Genomic DNA, 21,653 nt, shown 5'->3' with positions numbered 1-21,653 from the left:
CCTCATAAAGACCTGCCCAGTAGCCTCGAATTCCATGCTTATCAGGCTGGGTGTTTGCCCTGTAAGTAGTGAGCAGCTATTATTGCCTTGGAGAAGCTCATACAGCTTGAGTTGCCCTGCAGGTACTTCTTAGAATTCAGGAGACACAAACACAGATGCCTGCTGGGGCCAGGTTTAACCCTAGCAGAGGCCTGGCCTGTGATATATTGAGCATGTGCCCCCAAAAGTCATCCCCGAGCTGTTCCTTTAAAAGACTAGGAAGGAATGGGGGCTAAGACGTGAAAGTTTGCACCTTCTGGTGCAGCAATAGGTCACATATTTCAAATTTACCCATCAAATAAGTAAAGGTGAATAGGTCAGATCTCAGCAGATTTCACAGCTTTTGGACGCAGGTCCAGTAAATCCTCAGATTCTAGAACTCGCCCCCCTCCAGGGACCCCCCCACCCCCTGAGTATCTTACCTTGCCATGAATCCACAGCATGCACCACGTTCTGGCAGCCCCAGCCCTGCCAGGATCTACTTGTGATTCCAGCCCACTTCCAGCCATCCTAAAGGCGGTGGAGTGAGGAGAGGGCGGAGGGAGGACTATCCCTTTGTCCTGATGCTTCCCCAGTCAGGCTCCAGCGTCACACAAGTATTGCAAGGTCTCACTTCCCTCCCCACCTGGCCACCCGTACCACACCTTCCCCTGCCCGTACTACCTTCCTCCTCTGACTTGGATAGGCTGTGGTTATTATTTACACTCCGCCCAGCAGAACTCAGCCAGTGAGCCCAGAGAGGTGTGCAGGCTCCAGGCCCTGCCGGTGGTAGAGAAGCCAGGAAGCATTTGTGTTCACATGTGCCTGTGTGCTGAAGCCGCTGTGAGTAAGGTGGTACCTTTGGTCTCTTCCTTGCTGGGACTTCTGCACATTGTCGCCCCAGACAGAGGAGCCCAGAGATGCGTGTCTCAGGCCCATGTTTAGGGAGACCCGCCGCAGCAGCCGTCTCTGGCCGGGTTGAAACCTGGGCCAGCGAGGACATGATGGAGCTGCTGACACCATGCTCCTCAGGGAGGGGCGGGTCGGCCTGCAGGGCCTGGGTTGGGCCAGTAGCTCCCATCCTCTCCCCTGGAGACCAGGAGGCATTTTTCAAGGGCAAAGGGATTCACCTTCTTATATCAGCCGAAATCCCTGGGAAAAAATGAACAAACAATAGAATAGAATCAAAGGGAGTGCCAACAGCATCGTTTCTTCATCATCCTTATCAGCACCTTCATATCACACTGACTATTTACTCAGTGTGGATCTAGTGCCCTGCACAGAGTGTATCACTTAATTTTTAAAACCACCGTAAGAGGTGAAGTTATTGATCATCAGTCACATTGAAAAGTGAAGAAACTGAAACACAGAGAGGTAGTGAGTGGCAGATACACCGAGAACAGGGTCTTACACACAAAGTGTAAACGAAGTATCACTGACACACATAAGTATTACACGGTGGGGGGCCTCAGGGAAGTCAGGTCAGCTCTCCTGGAGCCCTGGTTTCCTCCTGGTATTGGAGGGGGACTGACCCTCCTTCACAGGGTGCTGGGAGGCCTTAGCAAGGCACTCTGTGAAAGGTGCTTAGCCCAGTGCCTGGCACAAAGGCAGGCTAAGCTCAATATTAGTTCTATGTAGACAGTGGTAGATCCAAGCCAAAACCTGTGTGACCACAGCCCTGCACTCCTCAGCCGACTCCTGACAAGATGCCCCATGTGAAGCAGGCAGACATCGGCTTGCAGTGACCAGAGGCTGTGGACAGCCCATGAGACCCACTGCAGGCCAGGCTTTGGGGAGCCCGCAAGAGCTGCAGGGACTTGGCTACGTGGGTAGATAGTGGAGAGGCTGCCTAGACGCCAGCCAGGCCGTAGAACAGCCTCGCTCCGCTGTGTTCCAGGTGCGAATGTCTCCCTGGCTACAGCGGGAAGCTCTGCGAGGTGGACAGTGATGACTGCGCAGCCCACGGGTGCCGCCATGGGGCCCAGTGCGTGGATGCGGTCAACGGCTACACATGCATCTGCCCCCAGGGCTTCAGGTATGGTCAAGGGGCCGGATGGCAGGCGACAGTGGGCTGGGGGCTGGTGGGCCCAGGCGGGTGGAGACCCAGACAGCCCTAGCCCTAGGTCTCTGTGGTGCCTTTATTCCCCCAAAACCCTCTTCAGCCCTTCCAAGTGCCAGAGCAGACCTTGTTCACGCCATGTTGTAGATGGAAAAAAAGAGGTACCCAAGGCAACCATGTGGAAGTTGGACTTAGGGTCTGGCTCATATTATGTCAAACTTCGGCGTGATTCCATCTAACGACAGATGCTACCGTTTTGGAGCCCAGCTTGCAGGGTGTGGGTAGCCACGTGGCCACGCTGGCAGGAGTCTTCTTTCTAGGCTGGAGAACAAAAACAGTATGGTGCCCTAATGGCAGGAAAATGGAGGTGAATGGGAGGGTTTGGGGGTCAGTCATTGGAATCAGTGAAGCCAGGAGAGAAAGGGGAGACTGGAGGCCCTGGCCAGGTGGTCAGACGTCTGTGGGGTACGTGGAAGGGGTATGAAGGTGCCAGCTCTCGCTCCCACACTGACTGGAAGGGAAGGGCCCAGGGGAGCCTGGAGGGGAGGCAGGGACCACTTAAGGGGGGTCAGACTGGGGGACAGTCCTGTATACATGTCAGTACTCATGGAGGTATAGATCTGACTGTGCAGCCGAGCCCCGGTCATAGACTCTGAGAACATGAGCCTGGAAGGAACCATGAGTTCTCAAGGCAGTTGGTTCCAAAGCCTGATTGAGACCATCTGCATGCGAGGCTTGTGAAAATATAAGTTCCAGAGCCCCACCCCAGAGCTACGAAATTAGAATTTGGGGTGGGGAGAAGGAACTGGAAACCCACACTTAAAAAAAAATTTTTTTTAATTGTGGTAAAATGCACATAACACAAAATTTACTGTCTTAAGCATTTTTAAGTGTACAGTAAGTACATTCATATTGCCGTGCAAACATCACCACCATCCATCTCCAGAACTCTTTTTTTTTTTAAGCTGTGTTGGGTCTTCGTTGCTGCACGCGGGCTTTCTCTAGTTGCTGCAAGTGGGGGCTACTCTTTTTTTTTTTCTTTTTAAAATATCTTTATTGGAGTATAATTGCTTTACAATGGTGTGCTAGTTTCTGCTGTATAACAAAGTGAATCAGCTCTACGTATACATATCCCCATATCCCCTCCCTCTTGCATCTCCCTCCCTCCAACCCTCCCTATCCCACCCCTCTAGGTGGTCACAAACCACCGAGCTGATCTCCCCTTGCAATGCAGCTGCTTCCCACTAGCTATCTATTTTACATTTGGTAGTGTATATATGTCCATGCCACTCTCTCACTTTATCCCAGCTTACCCTTCCCCACCCACGTCCTCAAGTCCATTCTCTATGTCTCCATCTTTATTCCTGTCCTGCCCCTAGGTTCATCAGTACCTTTTTTTTTTTTTAGATTCCATATATATGTGTTAGCATACGGTATTGGTTTTTCTCTTTCTGACTTTACTTCACTCTGTATGACAGACTCTAAGTCCATCCACTTCACTACAAATAACTCAATTTCATTTCTTTTTATGGCTGAGTAATATTCCATTGTATATATGTGCCACATCTTCTTTATCCATTCATCTGTCGATGGACACTTAGGTTGCTTCCATATCCTGGCTATTGTAAGTAGCGCTGCAATGAACATTATGGTACATGACTTGTTTTGAATTATGGCTTTCTCAGGGTATATGCCCAGTAGTGGGATTGCTGGGTCATATGGTAGTTCTATTTTCAGTTTTTTAAGGAACCTCGTCCATACTGTTCTCCATAGTAAGTGTATCAATTTACATTCCCACCAACAATGCAAGAGGGTTCCCTTTTCTCCACACCCTCTCCAGCATTTATCATTTGTAGATTTTTTGATGATGGCCATTCTGACCGGTGTGAGGTGATACCTCATTGTAGTTTTGATTTGCATTTCTCTAATGATGAGTGATGTTGAGCATCCTTTCATGTGGTTGTTGCCAATCTGTATATCTTCTTTGGAGAAATGTCTATTTAGGTCTTCTGCCCATTTTTGGATTGGGCTGTTTGTTTTTTTGATATTGAGCTGCATGAGCTGCTTGTATATTTTGGAGATTAATCCTTTGTCAGTTTCTTCGTTTGCAAATATTTTCTCCCATTCTGAGGGTTGTCTTTTCATCTTGTTTATATCTTCCTTTGCTGTGCAAAAGTTTTAAGTTTCATTAGGTCCCATGTGTTTATTTTTGTTTTTATTTCCATTTCTCTAGGACGTGGGTCAAAAAGGATCTTGCTCTGATTCATGTCATAGAGTGTTCTGCCTGTTTTCCTCTGAGAGTTTATATTACAGTGTCTGCCCTTACATTTAGGTCTTTAATCCATTTTGAGTTTATTTTTTTATGCAGTGTTAGGGAGTGTTCTAATTTCATTCTTTTACATGTAGCTGTCCAGTTTTCCCAGCACTACTTACTGAAGAGGCTGTCTTTTCTCCATTGTATATTCTTGCCTCCTTTATCAAACACAAGGTGACCATATGTGCATGGGTTTATCTCTGGGCTTTCTATCCTGTTCCATTGATCTACATTTCTATTTTTGTGCCAGTACCATATTATCTTGATTACCGTAGCTTTGTAGTATAGTCTGAAGTCCGGGAGCCTGAGTCCTCCAGCTCTGTTTTTCTTTCTCAAGATTGCTTTGGCTATTCAGGCTCTTTTGTGTTTCCATACAAATTGTGAAATTTTTTGTTCTAGTTCTGTGAAAAATGCCGTTGGTAGTTTGATAGGGATTGCATTGAATCTGTAGATTGCTTTGGGTAGTATAGTCATTTTCACAATGTTGATTCTTCCAATCCAAGAACATGGTATATCTCTCCATCTGTTTGTATCATCTTTAATTTCTTTCATCAGTGTCTTATAGTTTTGTGCATACAGGTCTTTTGTCTTCTTAGGTAGGTTTATTCCTAGGTATTTTATTCTTTTTGTTGCAGTGGTAAATGGGAGTGTTTCCTTAATTTCTCTTTCAGATTTTTCATCATTAGTGTATAGGAATGCAAGAGATTTCTGTGCATTAATTTTGTATGCTGCTACTTTACCAAATTCATTGATTAGTTCTCATAGTTTTCTGGTAGCATCTTTAGGATTCTCTATGTAGAGTATCATGTCATCTGCAAACAGTGACAGTTTTACTTCTTCTTTTCTGATTTGGATTCCTTTTATTTCTTTTTCTTCTCTGAGTGCCGTGGCTAAAAATTCCAAAACTATGTTGAATAATAGTGGTGAGAGTGGGCAACCTTGTCTTGTTCCTGATCTTAGTGGAAATGCTTTCAGTTTTTCACCATTGAGGACGATGTTGGCTGTGGGTTTGTCATATATGGCCTTTATTATGTTGAGGAAAGTTCCCTCTATGCCTACACTCTGGAGGGTTTTTATCATAAATGGGTGTTGAATTTTGTTGAAAGCTTTCTCTGCATCTATTGAGATGATCATATGGTTTTTCTCCTTCAATTTGTTAATATGATGTATCATGTTGATTGATTTGCGTATATTGAAGAATCCTTGCATTCCTGGGATAAACCCCACTTGATCATGGTGTATGATCCTTTTAATGTGTTGTTGGATTCTGTTTGCTAGTATTTTGTTGAGGATTTTTGCATCTATGTTCATCAGTGATATTGGCCTATAGTTTTCTTTCTTTGTGACATCTCTTTTTGTAGTATCTTTGTCTGGTTTTGGTATCAGGGTGGTGGTGGCCTTGTAGAATGAGTTTGGGAGTGTTCCTCCCTCTGCTATAGTTTGGAAGAGTTTGAGAAGGATAGGTGTTAGCTCTTCTCTAAATGTTTGATAGAATTCTCCTGTGAAGCCATCTGGTCCTGGGCTTTTGTTTGCTGGCAGATTTTTAATCACAGTTTCAATTTCAGTGCTTGTGATTAGTCTGTTTATATTTTCTATTTCTTCCTGGTTCAGTCTTGGAAGGTTGTGCTTTTCTAAGAATTTGTCCATTTCTTCCAGGTTGTCCACTTTATTGGCATAGAGTTGCTGGTAGTAGTCTCTCATGATCCTTCATATTTCTGCAGTGTCAGTTGTTACTTCTCCGTTTTCATTTCTAATTCTGTTAATTTGAGTCTTCTCCCTTTTTTTCTTGATGAGTCTGGCTAATGGTTTATTGATTTTGTTTATCTTCTCAAAGAACCAGCTTTTAGTTTTATTGATCTTTGCTATTGTTTCCTTCATTTCTTTTTCATTTATTTCTTTTTTTTAAATAAATTTATTTATTTTATTTATTTATTTTTGACTGCATTGGGTCACTGTGGTGCTCAGGCTTCTCACTGCGGTGGCTTCTCTTGTTGCAGAGCATGGGCTTTAGGCATGCAGGCTTCAGTAGTTGCGGCACACAGGCTCAGTATTTGTGGCTCACGGGCTCTAGAGCGCAGGCTCAGTAGCTGTGGCACGCAGGCTTAGTTGCTCTGCGGCATGTGGGATCTTCCTGAACCAGGGATCAAACCCGTGTCCCCTGCATTGGCAGGCGGATTCTCAACCTCTGCACCACCAGGGAAGCCCTTTTTCATTTATTTCTGATCTGATCTTTATGATTTCTTTCCTTCTGCTAACTCTGGGGGTTTTTTGTTCTTCTTTCTCTAATTGCTTTAGGTTTAAGTTTAGGTTGTTTATTTGAGATTTTTCTTTAGGTAGGCTTGTATTGCTATAAACTTCCCTCTTAGAACTGCTTTTGCTGCATCCCATAGGTTTTGGGTCGTCGTGTTTTCATTGTCACTTGTTTCTAGGTATTTTTTTATTTCCTCTTTGATTTCTTCAGTGATCTCTTGGTTATTTAGTAGCATATTATTTAGCCTCTATGTATTCGTATTTTTTTTTACAGTTTTTTCCTGTAATTGATATCTAGTCTCATAGTGTAGCGGTCGGAAAAGATACCTGATACAATTCCAATTTTCTTAAATTTACCAAGGCTTGATTTGTGACCCAAGATATGATCTATCCTGGAGAATGTTCCACGAGCACTTGAGAAGGAAGTGTATTCTGTTTTTTTGGATGGAATGTCCTATAAATATCAATTAAGTCCATCTTGTCTAATGTGTCATTTAAAGCTTGTGTTTCCTTATTTATTTTCATTATGGATGATCTGTTCATTGGTGAAAGTGGGGTGTTAAAGTCCCCTACTATTATTGTGTTACTGTCGATTTCCCCTTTTATGGCTGTTAGCATTTGCCTTACGTATTGAAGTGCTCCTATGTTGGGTGCGTATTTACAATTGTTATATCTTCTTCTTGGATTGATCCCTTGATCATTATGTAGTGTCCTTCTTTGTCTCTTGTAATAGTCTTTGTTTTAAAGTCTATTTTGTCTGATATGAGAATTGCTACTCCAGCTTTCTTTTGATTTCCATTTGCATGGAATATCTTTTTCCATCCCCTCACTTTCAGTCTGTATGTGTCCCTAGATCTGAAGTGGGTCTCTTGTAGACAGCATATATATACGTCTTATTCTTCTATCCATTCAGCCAGTCTATGTCTTTTGGTTGGAGCATTTAATCTATTTACATTTAAGGTAATTATCGATATGTATGTTCCTATTACCATTTTCTTAATTGTTTTGTGTTTGTTTTTGTAGGTCTTTTCCTTCTCTTGTGTTTCCTGCCTAGAGAAGTTCCTTTGGCATTTGTTGTAAAGCTGGTTTGGTGGTGCTGAATTCTCTTAATGGGGGCTACTCTTCGTTGTACTGCATGGGCTTCTCATTGTGGTGGCTTCTCTTGTTGCAGAGCACGGGCTCTAGGCATGCAGGCTCCAGTAGTTGCAGCACACGGGCTGAGTTGTTGCAGCATGTGGGCTCTAGGGCACATGGGCTCAGTAGTTGTGGCTTGTGGGCTCTAGAGCACAGGCTCAGTAGTTGTGGTGCACGGGCTTAGTTGCTACGCAGCATGTGGGATCTTTCTGGACCAGGTATTGAACCCATGTCCCCTGCATTGGCAGGCAGATTCTTATCCACCGCGCCATGAGGGAAGTCCTCCAGAACTCTTTTTATCTAGCAAACTGAAACTCTGTACCCAATTAGACAACATTTTCCTGTTCCCCCTCCCCTGGCCCCAGCAGCCACCATTCTTTTTTAATTTATTGGTCGCACCACGTGGCATGTGGGATCTTAGTTCCCTGGCCAGGGATTGAACCCATGCCCCTGCATTGGAAGCAGGGAGTCTTAACCCCTCAACCACCAGCGAAGTCCCCCGGCAGACTCCATTCTACTTTCTGTTTCCATGAGTTTAACCACTCTGGGTACTTTATATGAGTGGAATCAGACAGCATTTGTCTTTTTCTATCTGCTTCTTTGGCTTAGTATAATCTCCTCAAGGTCCATCCATACTGCAGCATGTGTCAGAATGCCCTTTTCAAGGCTGAGTGTTATTCCCTTGTGTGTATGTACCCTATTTTGCTTACACTGATCCATGGCTGGGTGAGAATCTGCACTTTCAACAAATTCATTGCAGGCAATTCTGATGACGCTGAAATTGAGGACCTGTGCTCTAGTCTGACCCCATTATTTTAAAAATGGGAAATCTGGAGCTTAGAGAAGGATCAGGACTTGCCCCAGTCACTAGCAGCGCTGGAACTAGTTCCCTCTCATGCCACGGTCTCTGCTAGTGGCTCTTTGGCCTAAATAACTTGATGTCTCCTCTCACCGTTCCCCATCTTCCCTCCCCCCATCCTCCTCTCCTCCCTCCCAGCGGGCTCTACTGCGAGAACCCCCCGCCCATGGTCCTGCTACAGACAAGCCCCTGCGACCAGTACGAGTGCCAGAACGGGGCCCAGTGCATCGTGGTGCAGCAGGAGCCCACCTGCCGCTGCCCCCCGGGCTTCGCTGGCCCAAGGTGTGAGAAGCTCATCACCGTCAACTTCGTGGGCAAGGACTCCTACGTGGAACTGGCCTCCGCCAAGGTCCGACCCCAGGCCAACATCTCCCTGCAGGTGCGCCCCACCCACCCAGCCCTTGGAAGGACCCTAACGTGCCCCCAAGCTCTGATTGTTCCGAGAACAGCTGGGATGCCCCAGATCGCAGCAGTCCTGCCCCCTTCCCTACACATCATAAGGGACAACACTCAGCTTGGGGGGACTGGGACCAGCTCTGTCCAGAGGGTTCTATAGACAGCTCCTGACCAGCTCTCACTGCAAAGAGCAGCCCCCACTCCAGCCTCATTCATTCTTTTCTCTAGGAAATATTCATTCAACTATTACATGCCAGACACTGTGCACTGGGGATTCAATGGTGGACAAGACAGGCGAAGCCCCTTGCTCAGGGCAGGATGACAAGAAAAGGGACCATGACAACCCTGGGTGTTGTGGGAGCACATGGGCGGGGCAGTGATCCCAGCCTGCTGGGAAGAATCAAGGAAGGCTCCCCAGAGGCGATGAGAACTCAGCTGAGATCTGAAGGATGAGAAGGAGTTTGCCTGGAGAAGGGCGGAAGGCTGAGGGGCTGATGGTGCAGGATGAAGGGGGGTGGTGCATTCGAGACTCAGAGATCAGCATGTGCAAAGGCCCAGAGGCACAAGGGAGCAGGGAACAGGAAACCCTTCAGTATGAACCCGATTCTTTTCCAACTAACTTCTGTCGAGTTCCTTACCTATGGACCTGACTAGTTCTTCCAGACTACATTTCTGGGTGACCTCAGTGCTGTTGGGGGGCAGAGGGAGAAGGGAAGGGGTTTGATAAAGAGCAGGCCCCTGCCTGTAGGCTCGGTGGGCAGGGGGGACCCCAGAGACACCGCTAGGGGCTGCAGGCCAGTTAGTGGCTCTGCCACATAGCATTAGCTAAGGCCCTTTCTTCCTTCTGGTTATGGCCACACTAGCCCAGGTTTAAGCTTATGGAGAAAATATTCATTCAACAAAGATCCACTGGGCATCCACCCCTGCCAGGTACCATTCGAGGCACCGGGGCTGCAGAGATGTATGAAAGTTCACACGGCCTCACCTCGCAGAGCCTACAGTCCAGCAGGCAGGCCTCTGAGATGGGGGTTGACCCCAGGTGCACACAAGAAAGAAGCTCTGGTTGCCATCACTGCCCTCACTCCTGGTCCCCTCATCGCCGTCCTGCCTTCCTCCCTCAGTCCCAGACACCCAGGGATGCAAGTGTTACATCCCAATAACCAGAGCAGCACCCGGTGCCCCGGACAGCCCAGTGTCCTATCAGACCCCCTGCTCACCGTCAGCTTCGTGGGCAAGGACTCCTATAGGGACCTGGCCTCTGCCAAGGTCTGGCCCCAGGCCAACATCAGCTGCTCCTGGGCTAGGCAGTGGGAGCCAAGGGGCTGGTCAGAGAGCCCCACCCCTGGTGCCCTGTGCCTGGCAAACAGACGCCCTCTGGGCAGCAGCTTTGAAACCAGTGCTTCTCAGCCTGGCAACACTTTAGAATCTCCTGGGGCACTTCGTATCTTTGCCTGGGTCTGGCCTCTAGAGATCTGTTTGCAAGTGGTTTGAGGTGAAGCCCAGACACTGTGTTTTAAAAAAATTCCCTAGGTGACACGTAACACAGTGCCTGGTTCATAGTAAACACAGAATTAAGTAGTAACGGGTAGTATTTTGTTTATAATTGTTATTATACTTTATACAGAGAGACCAAGGCCCCAAGAGGCTAGATCAGAGCTCAGGGCTCCAGGCATTTTTATATATGTGTATACACACACACACACATACACGTACATAAAAACATAGCAGCACATAAACGGGACTCCAAAAATATTTGTTGAATTGCTCAATCAGCATTTGCTGGAGCATTAAGTATAGGCCGTCCTTATGAAAATGAACAGACTAGATGAAGGAGGAAATAAGGAAATGAATTCAGATCCAGGGCTCGTTCAGAAGAGGCCGCCTGGAAGAGGGCTCTGTGCGGCGGGGACGGGAGAGCTGGGGACTCAGGGGAGCCCTGACCCTCATGACTCCCTCCAGGTGGCCACGGACAAGGACAACGGCATCCTTCTCTACAAGGGAGACAATGACCCCCTGGCACTGGAGCTGTACCAGGGCCATGTGAGGCTCGTCTACGACAGCCTGAGCTCCCCGCCGACCACGGTGTACAGGTGAGGACCCCATTGCACAAGCCCCCTCGCATCTTCGCGCCTGCTTCCAGCACTAGGAGAAGATGCCAGGATGGCTTTGGTGCCGCCTCTCCCTGCCCCCCACCCCACACTTTCGGCTGGCACAGAGTGGCGGGTGGGAGCAAGAGAGGCGGTCTCGGAGGAAGAGGCAGGAGTGGAAGGGAGGAAGGCAGGCCCCGTGGGGAGGTGACACCTCATTACCATAAGATACATGGCCAGCTGGCTACTGGGCCGGAGCCTGTGCACCAATGGGGACGAGGCTGCTTAACGAGATGCCCTTTTCAAAACGTCATCCTAATCTTGTATTAGTTTAAGAAAGAAAACGGGGAGATGAGCGTGGAACTCAAGGGGAAGAAATTCCAGAGCACAGAGGGAGCAGGACTCCTCAAGTGACTTTCAAACTGTTCTAAAGGACAGTTTTTCCTAAACTTCGGTCTTTCCAACCATCACCCTGATTTTTACATTATCAGTATGTCAGCTGGGCTGTTACCTAACACGCTACCTTACGTCGGCTTTAAATCTGTTCACTTTTTAAATTTAGCTTCAGCTTGAGTAATGTCATCTGTGAAATCACAGCTCTGCTAGTTCAACATGTTAGAACTTTTTCCTACTTCTCAGTGAAATGAATTCTAAACTATTAACATTTAAAAATGATTTTAGTGATAAATATTTTTATGATACTTATAAAAGTAGCTCCTCAAGTGAGAACTGCTTGTCTGTGTTACACTTAAAATCACATAGAACCTCCTGTGGAAGGAGAGCCATTACTTGGGGAAAACATAGGATGAGAGAGAGATCCACATCCAGAGGCCAGCCCCTCCCCTCTGGAAGCGAGAGCACATTTGATCAGGGTGAGTGCAGGGCAGCCTTTTTTCCCAATAACTAAATCCCTTCTTTAATCAAAACTTTACATGGAACTCCATCATATGAAACGCACAGTAGCAAAGCTGCCCTGCAGAGCTGGGGGGAGCAAAGTTTCCTCCTTCACACAAACTCTCACGAAGGCCCCCAATACGCCTCCAACAAACCCAGTTGAAAACCATTGGTGCACACCAGTGGTTCTCGAGGTGAAGCCCCAGAGCAGCAGCGGCAACAGCAGCCAGGAACTTGTTAGAAAAATGCACATCTTCCGAAGGGCTCTGAAGCTCTGGGGTCGGGCCCAGCCACCGGTTTTAAGGAGACCCTAGGTGAGTCTGAGAAGTGCCAGCTAACCCACGAAGGCTTCCTGGAGAAGGAGCCATGTGCAAGGGGTCTGGAAGAATTTGTGTGGGCCGGCAGGCTGGGAGAACAGCAGCGACACGCCTGAGGGACAATGAAAAGGCAGCGACCCCAGCAGAAGGTTCACGACAGAGGGTGGCTGGAGGGAAGACCAGCCAGGTTAGGACAGCAGGTACCATGGATGTCCCGGGAGCCTCAGAGTTCCCTGGAGCCAGGGCCTCCTAACATTTCTGTTCCTGGGGCTGCTGGTCATGGGTGAAGTGCAGGGGAGAGAGAGCCGGGGGCAGGGCCAGGGCCAGGGCAGCCCTCCATAAAGCCTGGGGCGTCAGACACACCTGGGCTTGGCCAAGCTACTCCACCTCTTGCGTCCGTGTTCTCCCCGGTGTGCTGTGCATGACAGCACCACGTCCCTCCAGGGGTGTTCCTGGGGGCTGAGGGTTGAGAAAGCACCTGGCAAGTGGAGCCTGTATGTGGGCAGGTGAAGGACAGAAGGTGACAGCCAGACTCTGGAGCAGCTGGGCTCTGTTCAGAGCCTGGGGACCTTCCCACGCTGATGTTGGCTGTTGGTTTGGTAGAGAGGTGTGTTGTTGGTAGGAATGCTGGGACGCTCTGCTGTTGTCTTAATCGGGGTGGGAGGAATGAATCAGGAACCCAGAGAATTGCCATCTCCAGCCCTTGTCAGGGAGTCAGGTGAGAGTTAGCCGGTGGCCCTGGGGAGACCCCCGGCCCCTTCTCTTACCCATGGGAGGAACCAAGTAAAGGCTGTTCCTGCCAGGATCCTCATGCCAAGCCTGGTGACAGATATTTAGTGCCCTTCAGCCCCAAATCCTAAAGGGCCCAAGTCTCTAAGAGTCTCATATTAAAAATGGTTTTGCGGGAACTTCCCTGGTGGGCCAGTGGTTAAGATTCCGACCTTCCGGTGCAGGGGGCGGGTTTGATCCCTGATCGGGGAACTAAGACACCACGTGCCATGCAGCACAGCCAAAAAAAAAAATGGTTTTACATCCAAATACTTTTCTCTAGGCAGCCCTGCTTTTGCCCCAACACTGCACGCTTTCACTCACCTCAGAAACGTCTCTCAGGCATTGTTACTGAATCAGGGCCAGGTGCTTGCTGCTCAAAAATCAACACTCGAGATAGGCAAATGTTGATAGAAAGGAAAGTTGCTTTTAATCAGAATGCTGGCAATCTGGGGAGATGGTGGACTCAGTGTCCCCCCAAAACCACATCTGAAGATTCCGCTTGGCCGTGAAAGTTTTCAAGGGAAAAACAGAAGCAGTCTCAGGTAATCATTGAGAAAGGGAGGTCACAGTCATCACCATCTCCTACTGTGTACAGGCTTGTCGACTTCTTGTGATTTTTCTTTGGATGCTATCTTGCTTACAGTTTGTGAGATTACTGAAGGGGGAAGCTAGGGAAGAGATCTGGTCATCTGTTAATTACTTATTCATTTCTACTTCTTTGATCTATGGAAAGAACCAACAGATTAGGCAAAGTATTATGCAATCAAAAGATCTGAAAGGTGTGCTGGGGATGGAGATGAGTAGAGCATGCGGGTGCAAATTTAAGGTTAGTGACAAGACAAAGGGGGCCTCCTGCGAGAGTTCTTTCCTGCCAGAAGCTGTTTACAGCACCTCGTGTGGGTCCTGGGCTGGGTGTAGGAGCTGCAGCGTTCAGGAAAACACAATCCAGGGAGGAAGGCAGACATGTAAATAAGCAACTGTTGCCTAAGCAGGATAAAATAGGTCTCACAGGAGATGCCAGTGCATGCTGTGGGCACAGTGAAGAAGCAGCAGATGGCTGGTTCTGCTTAGAGGACCAGGAAAGGCTCCCTGGAGGAAGAGGTGATGTTTGAGCTGAGATGTGAGCTATGGCTCATGAGCATTTCCGCAGGCTCTGGGGAAGGGGAGACTCCATCGGCATGCGAGGAAGCCATGCCGGGGTTAACAGAGGGCACAGGCCCAGCTGACCAGCAGCTGGTGGGACCAGGAGGCCATCCCAGCCTCAACATGAGATCTCCTCCTCAGTCACAGCAGCGAGCTCTGGCCTCCAAAGCCTCAGAGCCAGGGAGGCAAACCAAGGCTGATCTACTCAGGGGAGGTGGCAGCCTGCAGACTTCTGCCCACCGTGGCTCCCCAGCAGGGATGTACAGACCTGGAGCAGCTGGGTTCCATGCCCTCCTTCCTGGGGGTGCCCAGCGGGAGTCACAGGTGGTGAGGTTCTCTTCCAGGCCCGAGGGAAATACACAAAAACCCACCCAAGCCCTACCTGCCCCAGAATGGGGACAGACTGCACTGTTCCTCACTTCCAAGATTTGTCTGAGGAGCAAACTCCCCTGCCTGCAAGGCCCAAGGGGCTGAGTGAGCTGACAGACTTGGGGGAAATGAGGCCCAGTAGGGGGCGGTGGGGACTGTGGTAGCCTGGAGGGTATGGCTCTAGCAGCTGCAGCTGTGTGGGAAAGAGGATTCTCAAAAGAAGCTAGAAATTCAGGGTTTCTGTGTAAAATGCTTCAGGGTTTAAATGTTGGCCATTTTAAAACACCCCAGGAGACCTCTCTTTGGCAAGCAGTGCATGCTCCCTTTGTCTTAATTACCACAAACCCATCCATTGCCAGGTCTTTTTCTTATCAGCAAGCCCTGGACATGCGTCATCACTCCTGTTTCAGAGATGAGAAACTTGATGCTCAGATGCATCCTTGGCACAGAGGCCAGGAAGTGGCAGAGCTGCGATTTAGATCCAGGCCAGGCTCCCACCAGAACCCGCTCTCCCACATGCTGGGGCATGAAAGGCGGGGCCTAGAGAGGGAGTATGGCCCTCCTCCGATGGTCCAGGAGTCCAGGGTTGCTGCGGCGCCGGCCGAGGTCTCAGGCTGCTGCCTGACCTGAATCCTGGGAACTCTTTGTGAGGCTCTGTCGCCATCTAGTGGTCACACCTCAGCATCCAGGTGAGCACACCTAGTGCATCGAGGAATGACCATTCATCCCAGGGTGGTGTGGGGTCCTATGCCTTGGGAGCTTGTATTTGAGTCCTGCTTCTACCAGCCCCACTTTAAGACCTCAGACTAGACATAGTCTCTGAGCCTTAGGTCTCATTTCTAAAATGGAGAAAAAATGGTACATCCCACCTGGGGCGTGTTAGGGTTAAATGAGAGAATGCAAGTACCCAGCCTAGTTCAGCTTTCAACACACGTCTCCTCCCCGGGCCCCCAACAATTGTCGTTAAAAGCAGAAGAGAACTCTATGGGCCACTCTTGGCCAACATATGTTCTCATGCCAGTCCCAGACAGGGGCCGCCCAGCCTGGCCCTGGCACCGCCAAAGCTTCCCACTTCCCACTCGATGCTGGTTCATCGAGCTTAGAGGATAACAATGAAGACTGTCAGAGCCTCCTCTCTCCCTTGAAGTATCCCTGATACTTCCCTGAGTATCTTTCCAGGAGGCTAATTCCTGGGCCTTGGAACCACAGTAGGATCGTCTCTTTTAAGAGTTCAGAGCAGGTTGGTTTTGAGTTTGTTTTCCTTTTCCCAACGTTTTTCTCTGTTGTAGCAGCAAAGCCATTTTTCCCATCCATACTTCAAAGGCCCAGATTTAAAATAAATCAATAAATAAAAGTAGAAATGGAACCATTGTGATTTGCAAGGTGGTGGTAAGAAATCAGAACCTTCATCACTGCCCACACCAAACCTCCAGGGACCCCCTTTGAAAACCACCAGCTTTAGGCATTATTTCCAGGAGACCCTGGTTAGGATACGCCAGGAAGAAGGTGACCTATTAACCCACAAGCACCTACTGGCACAGACAAGGTTATGGGAAGTTTCCATTTGGAATCAATCCTTTAATTTTTTTAATTGCGATATAGTTGATGCGTAACATTATATTGGTTTCAGGTGTACAACGATTCGATATTTGTGTATATGGTGAAATGATCACCACAGTAAGTCTAGTTAACATCCATCAGCATATATAGTTATATATTTTTTTCTTGTGATGAGAACTTGTAAGATCTACCATCTTAGCAACTTTCAAATATAGAATATTATTAACTGTAGTCACCATGCTGTATATAACACCCCCAGGACTTATTTGTCTTATAGCTGGAAGTTTGTACCTTTTGACCCACTTCACCCATTTCGCCTACCTCCCCACCCCTGGCAACAACCAGTCTTTCCTCTGAATCTACAAGCTCAGGTTTTTTCATTTTGTTTTGTTTTACAATAGATTCCACATACAAGTTAGGTCATATAGTATTTGCTTTTCTCTCTCTGACTTATTTACTTAGCATAATGCCCTCAAGGTCCATTCATGTTGTCACAAATGGTAAGATCTGCTTCTTTTTCATGGCTGAATAGTATCCCATTGTACATACATATATACCACATTTTCTTTATCCATTCTTCCATTGATGGACACTTAGGTTGCTTCCATGTCTTGGCTATTGTAAGTAATGTTACAATGGACGTGGAGGTGCAGATATTTAGTGAGTGTTTTTGCTTCCTTCAGATAAATACCCAGAAGTGGATCTGCTGGATCATATGGTAGTTTTAAGTTTTTGAGGAACCTTTATACTGTTTTCCATAGTGGCTGCACCAACTTACATTCCCTCTAATAGTGCACAAGAGTTCCCTTTTCTCCACATCCTCATGAACACTTGTTATCTCTTCTCCTTTTAATAGTAGCCATTCTAACAGGTGTGAGGTGACATCTCATTGTGATTGTGATGTACACTTCCCTGACACTTAGTGATGCTGAGCACCTTTTGGACATCTCTATGAATTCTTTGGGAAAATGTTTATTCAAATCTTCTGCCCATTTTTTAATCAGTTTGTTTGGGTTTTTGCTGTTGAGATGTATGAGTTCTTTATATATTTTGGATATTAATCCCTTATCAGATATATGATTTGCAGATACTTTCTCCCATTTACTAGGTTACCTTTTCATTTTGTTGATGATTTCCTTTGCTGCCCAGAAGGTTTTCAGTGTGGTGTAGTCCCACTTATTTTGTTTTTTGTGCTTTTTGGTGTCAAATCCAAAAAATCATCACCAAGACAATATCAAGGAGCGTACCACCTATGTTTTCTTCTAGGAGTTTTATGGTTTCAGGTCTTATGTTCAAGTCCTTAATCCATTTTGAGTTAATTTTTGTAGATAGTGTAAGATAGTGGTACCGTTTCGTACTTTTGTATGTGGCTGCCCACTTTTCTCAGCACCATTTGTTGAAGAGAGACTGTCCTTTCTGCTTTTTATATTCTTGGCTACTTTGTTGTAAATTAATTGACCACATATGCATGCGTTTATTTCTGCACTCTCTATTCAGTTCCATTGATCTATGTGTCGGTTTTTATGCCAGTATCACACTATTTTGATTACTATAGTTTTGTAATATATATAGTTTGAAATCAGGGAGAGTGATTCCTCTAGCTTTTTCTTTCTCAAGATTGCTTTGGCTATTCAGTCTTTTATGGTTTCATACAAATTTTAGGATTGTTCTATTCCTGTGAAAAATGCCACTGGACTTTTGATAGGGATTGCACTTAATTTGTAGACTGCTTTGGGTAGTATGAACATTTTAACACTACTGATTCTTCCAATCCATGAGCACTGAACATCTTTCCATTTATTTTTGTCTCCTTCACTTTCTTTCATCAATGTCTTAACAGTTTTAATTGTACAGGTTTTATACCTCCTCAGTTAATTTTTTCTACGTATTTTATTCTTTTTGATGTGATTGTAAATGGGATTGTTTTCTTAATTTCTCTTTCTGATAGTTCACTATTAGTGTATAGAAATGCAAATGATTTTTTTTTTTGCTTTTCTTAATTGAAGTATTGTCGATTTATAGTGTTGTGTTAGTTTCCGGTGTACAGCAAAGTGATTCAGTTATGTGTGTGTATATGTGTGTGTGTGTGTGTGTGTGTGTGTGTATATATAAATATATATATATATATTCTTTTTCAGATTCTTTTCCCAGATAGGTTATTATAAAATATTAAGTATAGTTCCGTGTGCTATACAGTAGATCCTTGTTATTTATCTATTTTAAATATTGTAGTGTGTATATATTACTCCCAAATTCCTAATTTATCCTTCCCCTGTACCTTTCCCCTTTGGTAACCATAAGTTTGTTTTCTATGCCTGTGAGTCTGTTTCTGTTTTGTAAATAAGTTCATTTGTGTCATTTTTTTTAGATTCCACGTATAAATGATAGCATGATATTTGTCTTTCCCTGTCTGACGTACTTCACTTACAGTGATAATCTCCAGGTCCATCCATGTTGCTGCAATTGGGATTATTTCATTCTTTTTTATGGCTGAGTAGCATTCCATTATATATATGTACCACATCTTTATCCATTCATCTGCTGATGGACACTTAGGTTGCTTCCATGTCTTGGCTATTGTGAATAGCACTGCAATGAACACTGGGGCTGCAGTGAACATGTATCTTTTTGAGTTACGGTTTTCTCCGGATATGTACCCAGGAATGGGATTGCAGGATCATATGGCAGTCCTAATTTTAGTTTTTTAAGGAAACTCCAAACTGTTCTCCATAGTGGCTGTGCCAAGTACGTACCCACCAACAGTATAGAAGGGTTCCCTTTTCTCCACACCCTCTCCAGCATTTATTATTTGTGGACTTTTCGATGATGGCCATTCTGACTGGTGTGAGGTGATACTTCATCAGAGTTTTGATTTGCATTTCTCTTAATAATGAGCAACGTTGAACATCTTTTCGTGTGCCTTTTGGCCATCTGTATGTCTTCTTTGGAGAAATGTCTATTTAGATCCTCTGCCCATTTTTTGGTTGGGTTGTTTGTATTTTTAATATTGAACTGTATGAGCTGTTTGTGTATTTTTGAGATTAATCCCTTATCAGTTGCATCGTATGCAAATATTTTCTCCCATTCTGTGGGTTGTCTTTTTATTTTGTTTATGGTTTCCTTTGCTGTGCAAAAGCTTTTACGTTTAATTAGGTCTCATTTGTTTATTTTTGGGTTTATTTTCATTACTCTAGGAGACTGCTCCAAAAAGATATTGCTGCTATTTATGTCAAAGAGTGTCCTGCCTATGTTTTCCTCTAGGAGTTTTATAGTATCCAGTCTTACATTTCAGTCTTTAATCCATTTTGAGTTTATTTTTGGGTATGGTGCTAGAGAATGTTCTAATTTCACTTTTTTTTTACAAGTGGCTCGTTTTCCCAGCACCACTTACTTAAGAGACTGTCTTTTCTCCACTGTATATTCTTGCCTCCTTTCTTGTAGATGAATTGACCATAGGTACGTGGGTTTATCTCTGAGCTTTCTATCATGTTCCACTGATCTATAAGTCTGTCTTTGTGCCGGTAGAGTACTGTTTTGATGACTGTAGCTTTTTTTTTTTTTCGGTATGCGGGCCTCTCACTGTTGTGGCCTCTCCCGCTGCGGAGCACAGGCTCCGGACGCGCAGGCTCAGCGGCCATGGCTCACGGGCCCAGCCACTCTGCGGCATGTGGGATCTTCCCAGACCGGGGCACGAACCCGTGTCCCCTGCATCGGCAGGCGAACTCTCAACCACTGCGCCACCAGGGAAGCCCATGACTGCAGCTTTGTAGTATAGTCTGAAGTCAGGGAGCCTGATTGCTCCAGTTCCAGTTTTCTTTCTCAAGGTTGTTTTGCTATTCAGGAGCTTTTGTGTTTCCATACAAATTTTTAAATTTTTTGTTCTAGTTCTGTGAAAAATGCCATTGGTAATTTGATAAGAATTGCACTGAATCTGTAGATTGCTTTGGGTAGTATCGTCATTTTCACAAAGTTGATTCGTCCAATCCAAGAACATGGTATATCTCTCCATCTGTTTGTGTCATCTTTGCTTTCTTCCATCAGCATCTTATAGTTTTTGGAGTACAGGTCTTTTGTCTCCTTAGGTAGGTTTATTCCTTGGTATTTTATTCTTTTTAATGTGATGGTAAATGGGATTGTTCCCTTAATTTCTCTCTATGATCTTTTGTTGTTAGTGTATAGAAATGCCACAGACTTCTGTGTATTAATTTTGTATCCTGAAACTTTACTGAATTCACTGATGAGCTCTAGTAGATTTCTGGTAGCATCTTTAGGGTTCTCTATGTATAGTATCATGTCATCTGTAAACAGTGACAGTTTTACTTCTTTTCCAATTTGGATCCCTTTTATTTCTTCTTCTTCTCTGATTGCTGTGGCTATCTATGTTGAATAAAATTGCTGAAAGGGGCTTCCCTGGAGGTCCAGTGGTTAGCATGCCACACTTCCAATGCAGGGGACGTGGGTTCAATCCCTGGTCAGGGAACTAAGATCCCGCATGTCATGCTACGTGGCCAAAAAAAAAAAAAAAAGAAAGAGAAGAAAAAAAGTGGTGAGAGTGTACATCCTTGTCTTGTTCCTGATCTTAGAAGAAATGCTTTCAGCCTTTCGCCATTGAGTCTGATGTTAGCTGTGGGTTTGTCACGTAGGGCCTTTATTATGTTGAGGCCCCTATAGGTTCCCTCTATGCCCACTTTCTAGAGAGTTTTTATCATAAATAGGTGTTAAATTTTTTTCAGAAGCTTTCTCTGTATCTTCTGAGATGATCATATGGTTTTTATTCTTCAGTTTGTTATCACACTGATCGATTTGCAGATACTGAAAACTCCCTGCACCCCTGGGATAAATGCCACTTGATCATGGTGGGATTTATCCCACCGTGTATCATGGTGTATGATACTTTCAGTGTATTGTTGGATTCGGTTTGCTAGTATTTTGTTGAGGATTTTTGCATCTATGTTCATCAATGATATTGGTCTGTAATTTTCTTTTTTTGTGGTATATTTGTCTGGTTTTGCTATCAGGGTGATGGTGGCCTCATAGAATGAGGTTGGAAGTGTTTTTTCCTCTGCAATATTTTGTAATAGTTTCAGAAGGATAGGTGTTAACTCTTCTCTAAATGTTTTGTAGGATTTGCCTGTGAAACCGTCTCGACTTGTGCTTTTGTTTGTTGGGGGCTTTTTAATCACAGATTCAATTTCAGTACTTGTAATTGGTCTGTTCATATTTTCTATATCTTCCAGGTTCAATCTTGGGAGATTGTACCTTTCTAAGAATTTCTACATTTCTTCCAGGTTGTCCATTTTATTGGCATATAGTTGCCTGCAGTAGTCTCTTATGGTGCTTTGTATTTTTGTCGTGTCTGTTGTAACTTCTTTTTCACTTTTGGTTTTTTTTAATATAAATTCATTTAATTTATTTTTGGCTGTGTTGGGTCTTCATTGCTGCGCATGAGCTTTCTCTAGTTGTGGTGAGTGGGAGCTACTCT

General features: G+C 45.6%; 1 protein-coding gene across 2 annotated transcripts in view; it reads left to right on the top strand.

Annotated features, from left to right (window-relative positions):
- SLIT3 (slit guidance ligand 3) overlaps positions 1-21,653 on the top strand; it is a gene marked incomplete at its 5' end in the record, with an annotated part of 578,559 nt that overhangs the window by 543,462 nt on the left and 13,444 nt on the right. For both annotated transcript variants that reach the window (XM_079702652.1, XM_079702651.1), the window contains 3 exons: positions 1,916-2,053; positions 8,773-9,013; positions 10,990-11,120. In XM_079702652.1, coding sequence (XP_079558778.1) covers positions 1,916-2,053; positions 8,773-9,013; positions 10,990-11,120 — 510 coding nt within the window. The remainder of the gene's footprint in view (positions 1-1,915; positions 2,054-8,772; positions 9,014-10,989; positions 11,121-21,653) is intronic.

Source organism: Hyperoodon ampullatus (genome assembly GCF_949752795.1).
Source record: "Hyperoodon ampullatus genome assembly, chromosome: 4".
NCBI lineage: Eukaryota > Metazoa > Chordata > Mammalia > Artiodactyla > Ziphiidae > Hyperoodon > Hyperoodon ampullatus.
Note: the sequence above shows the minus strand (reverse complement) of the source record. Positions and strands in the feature narration are given on the sequence as shown.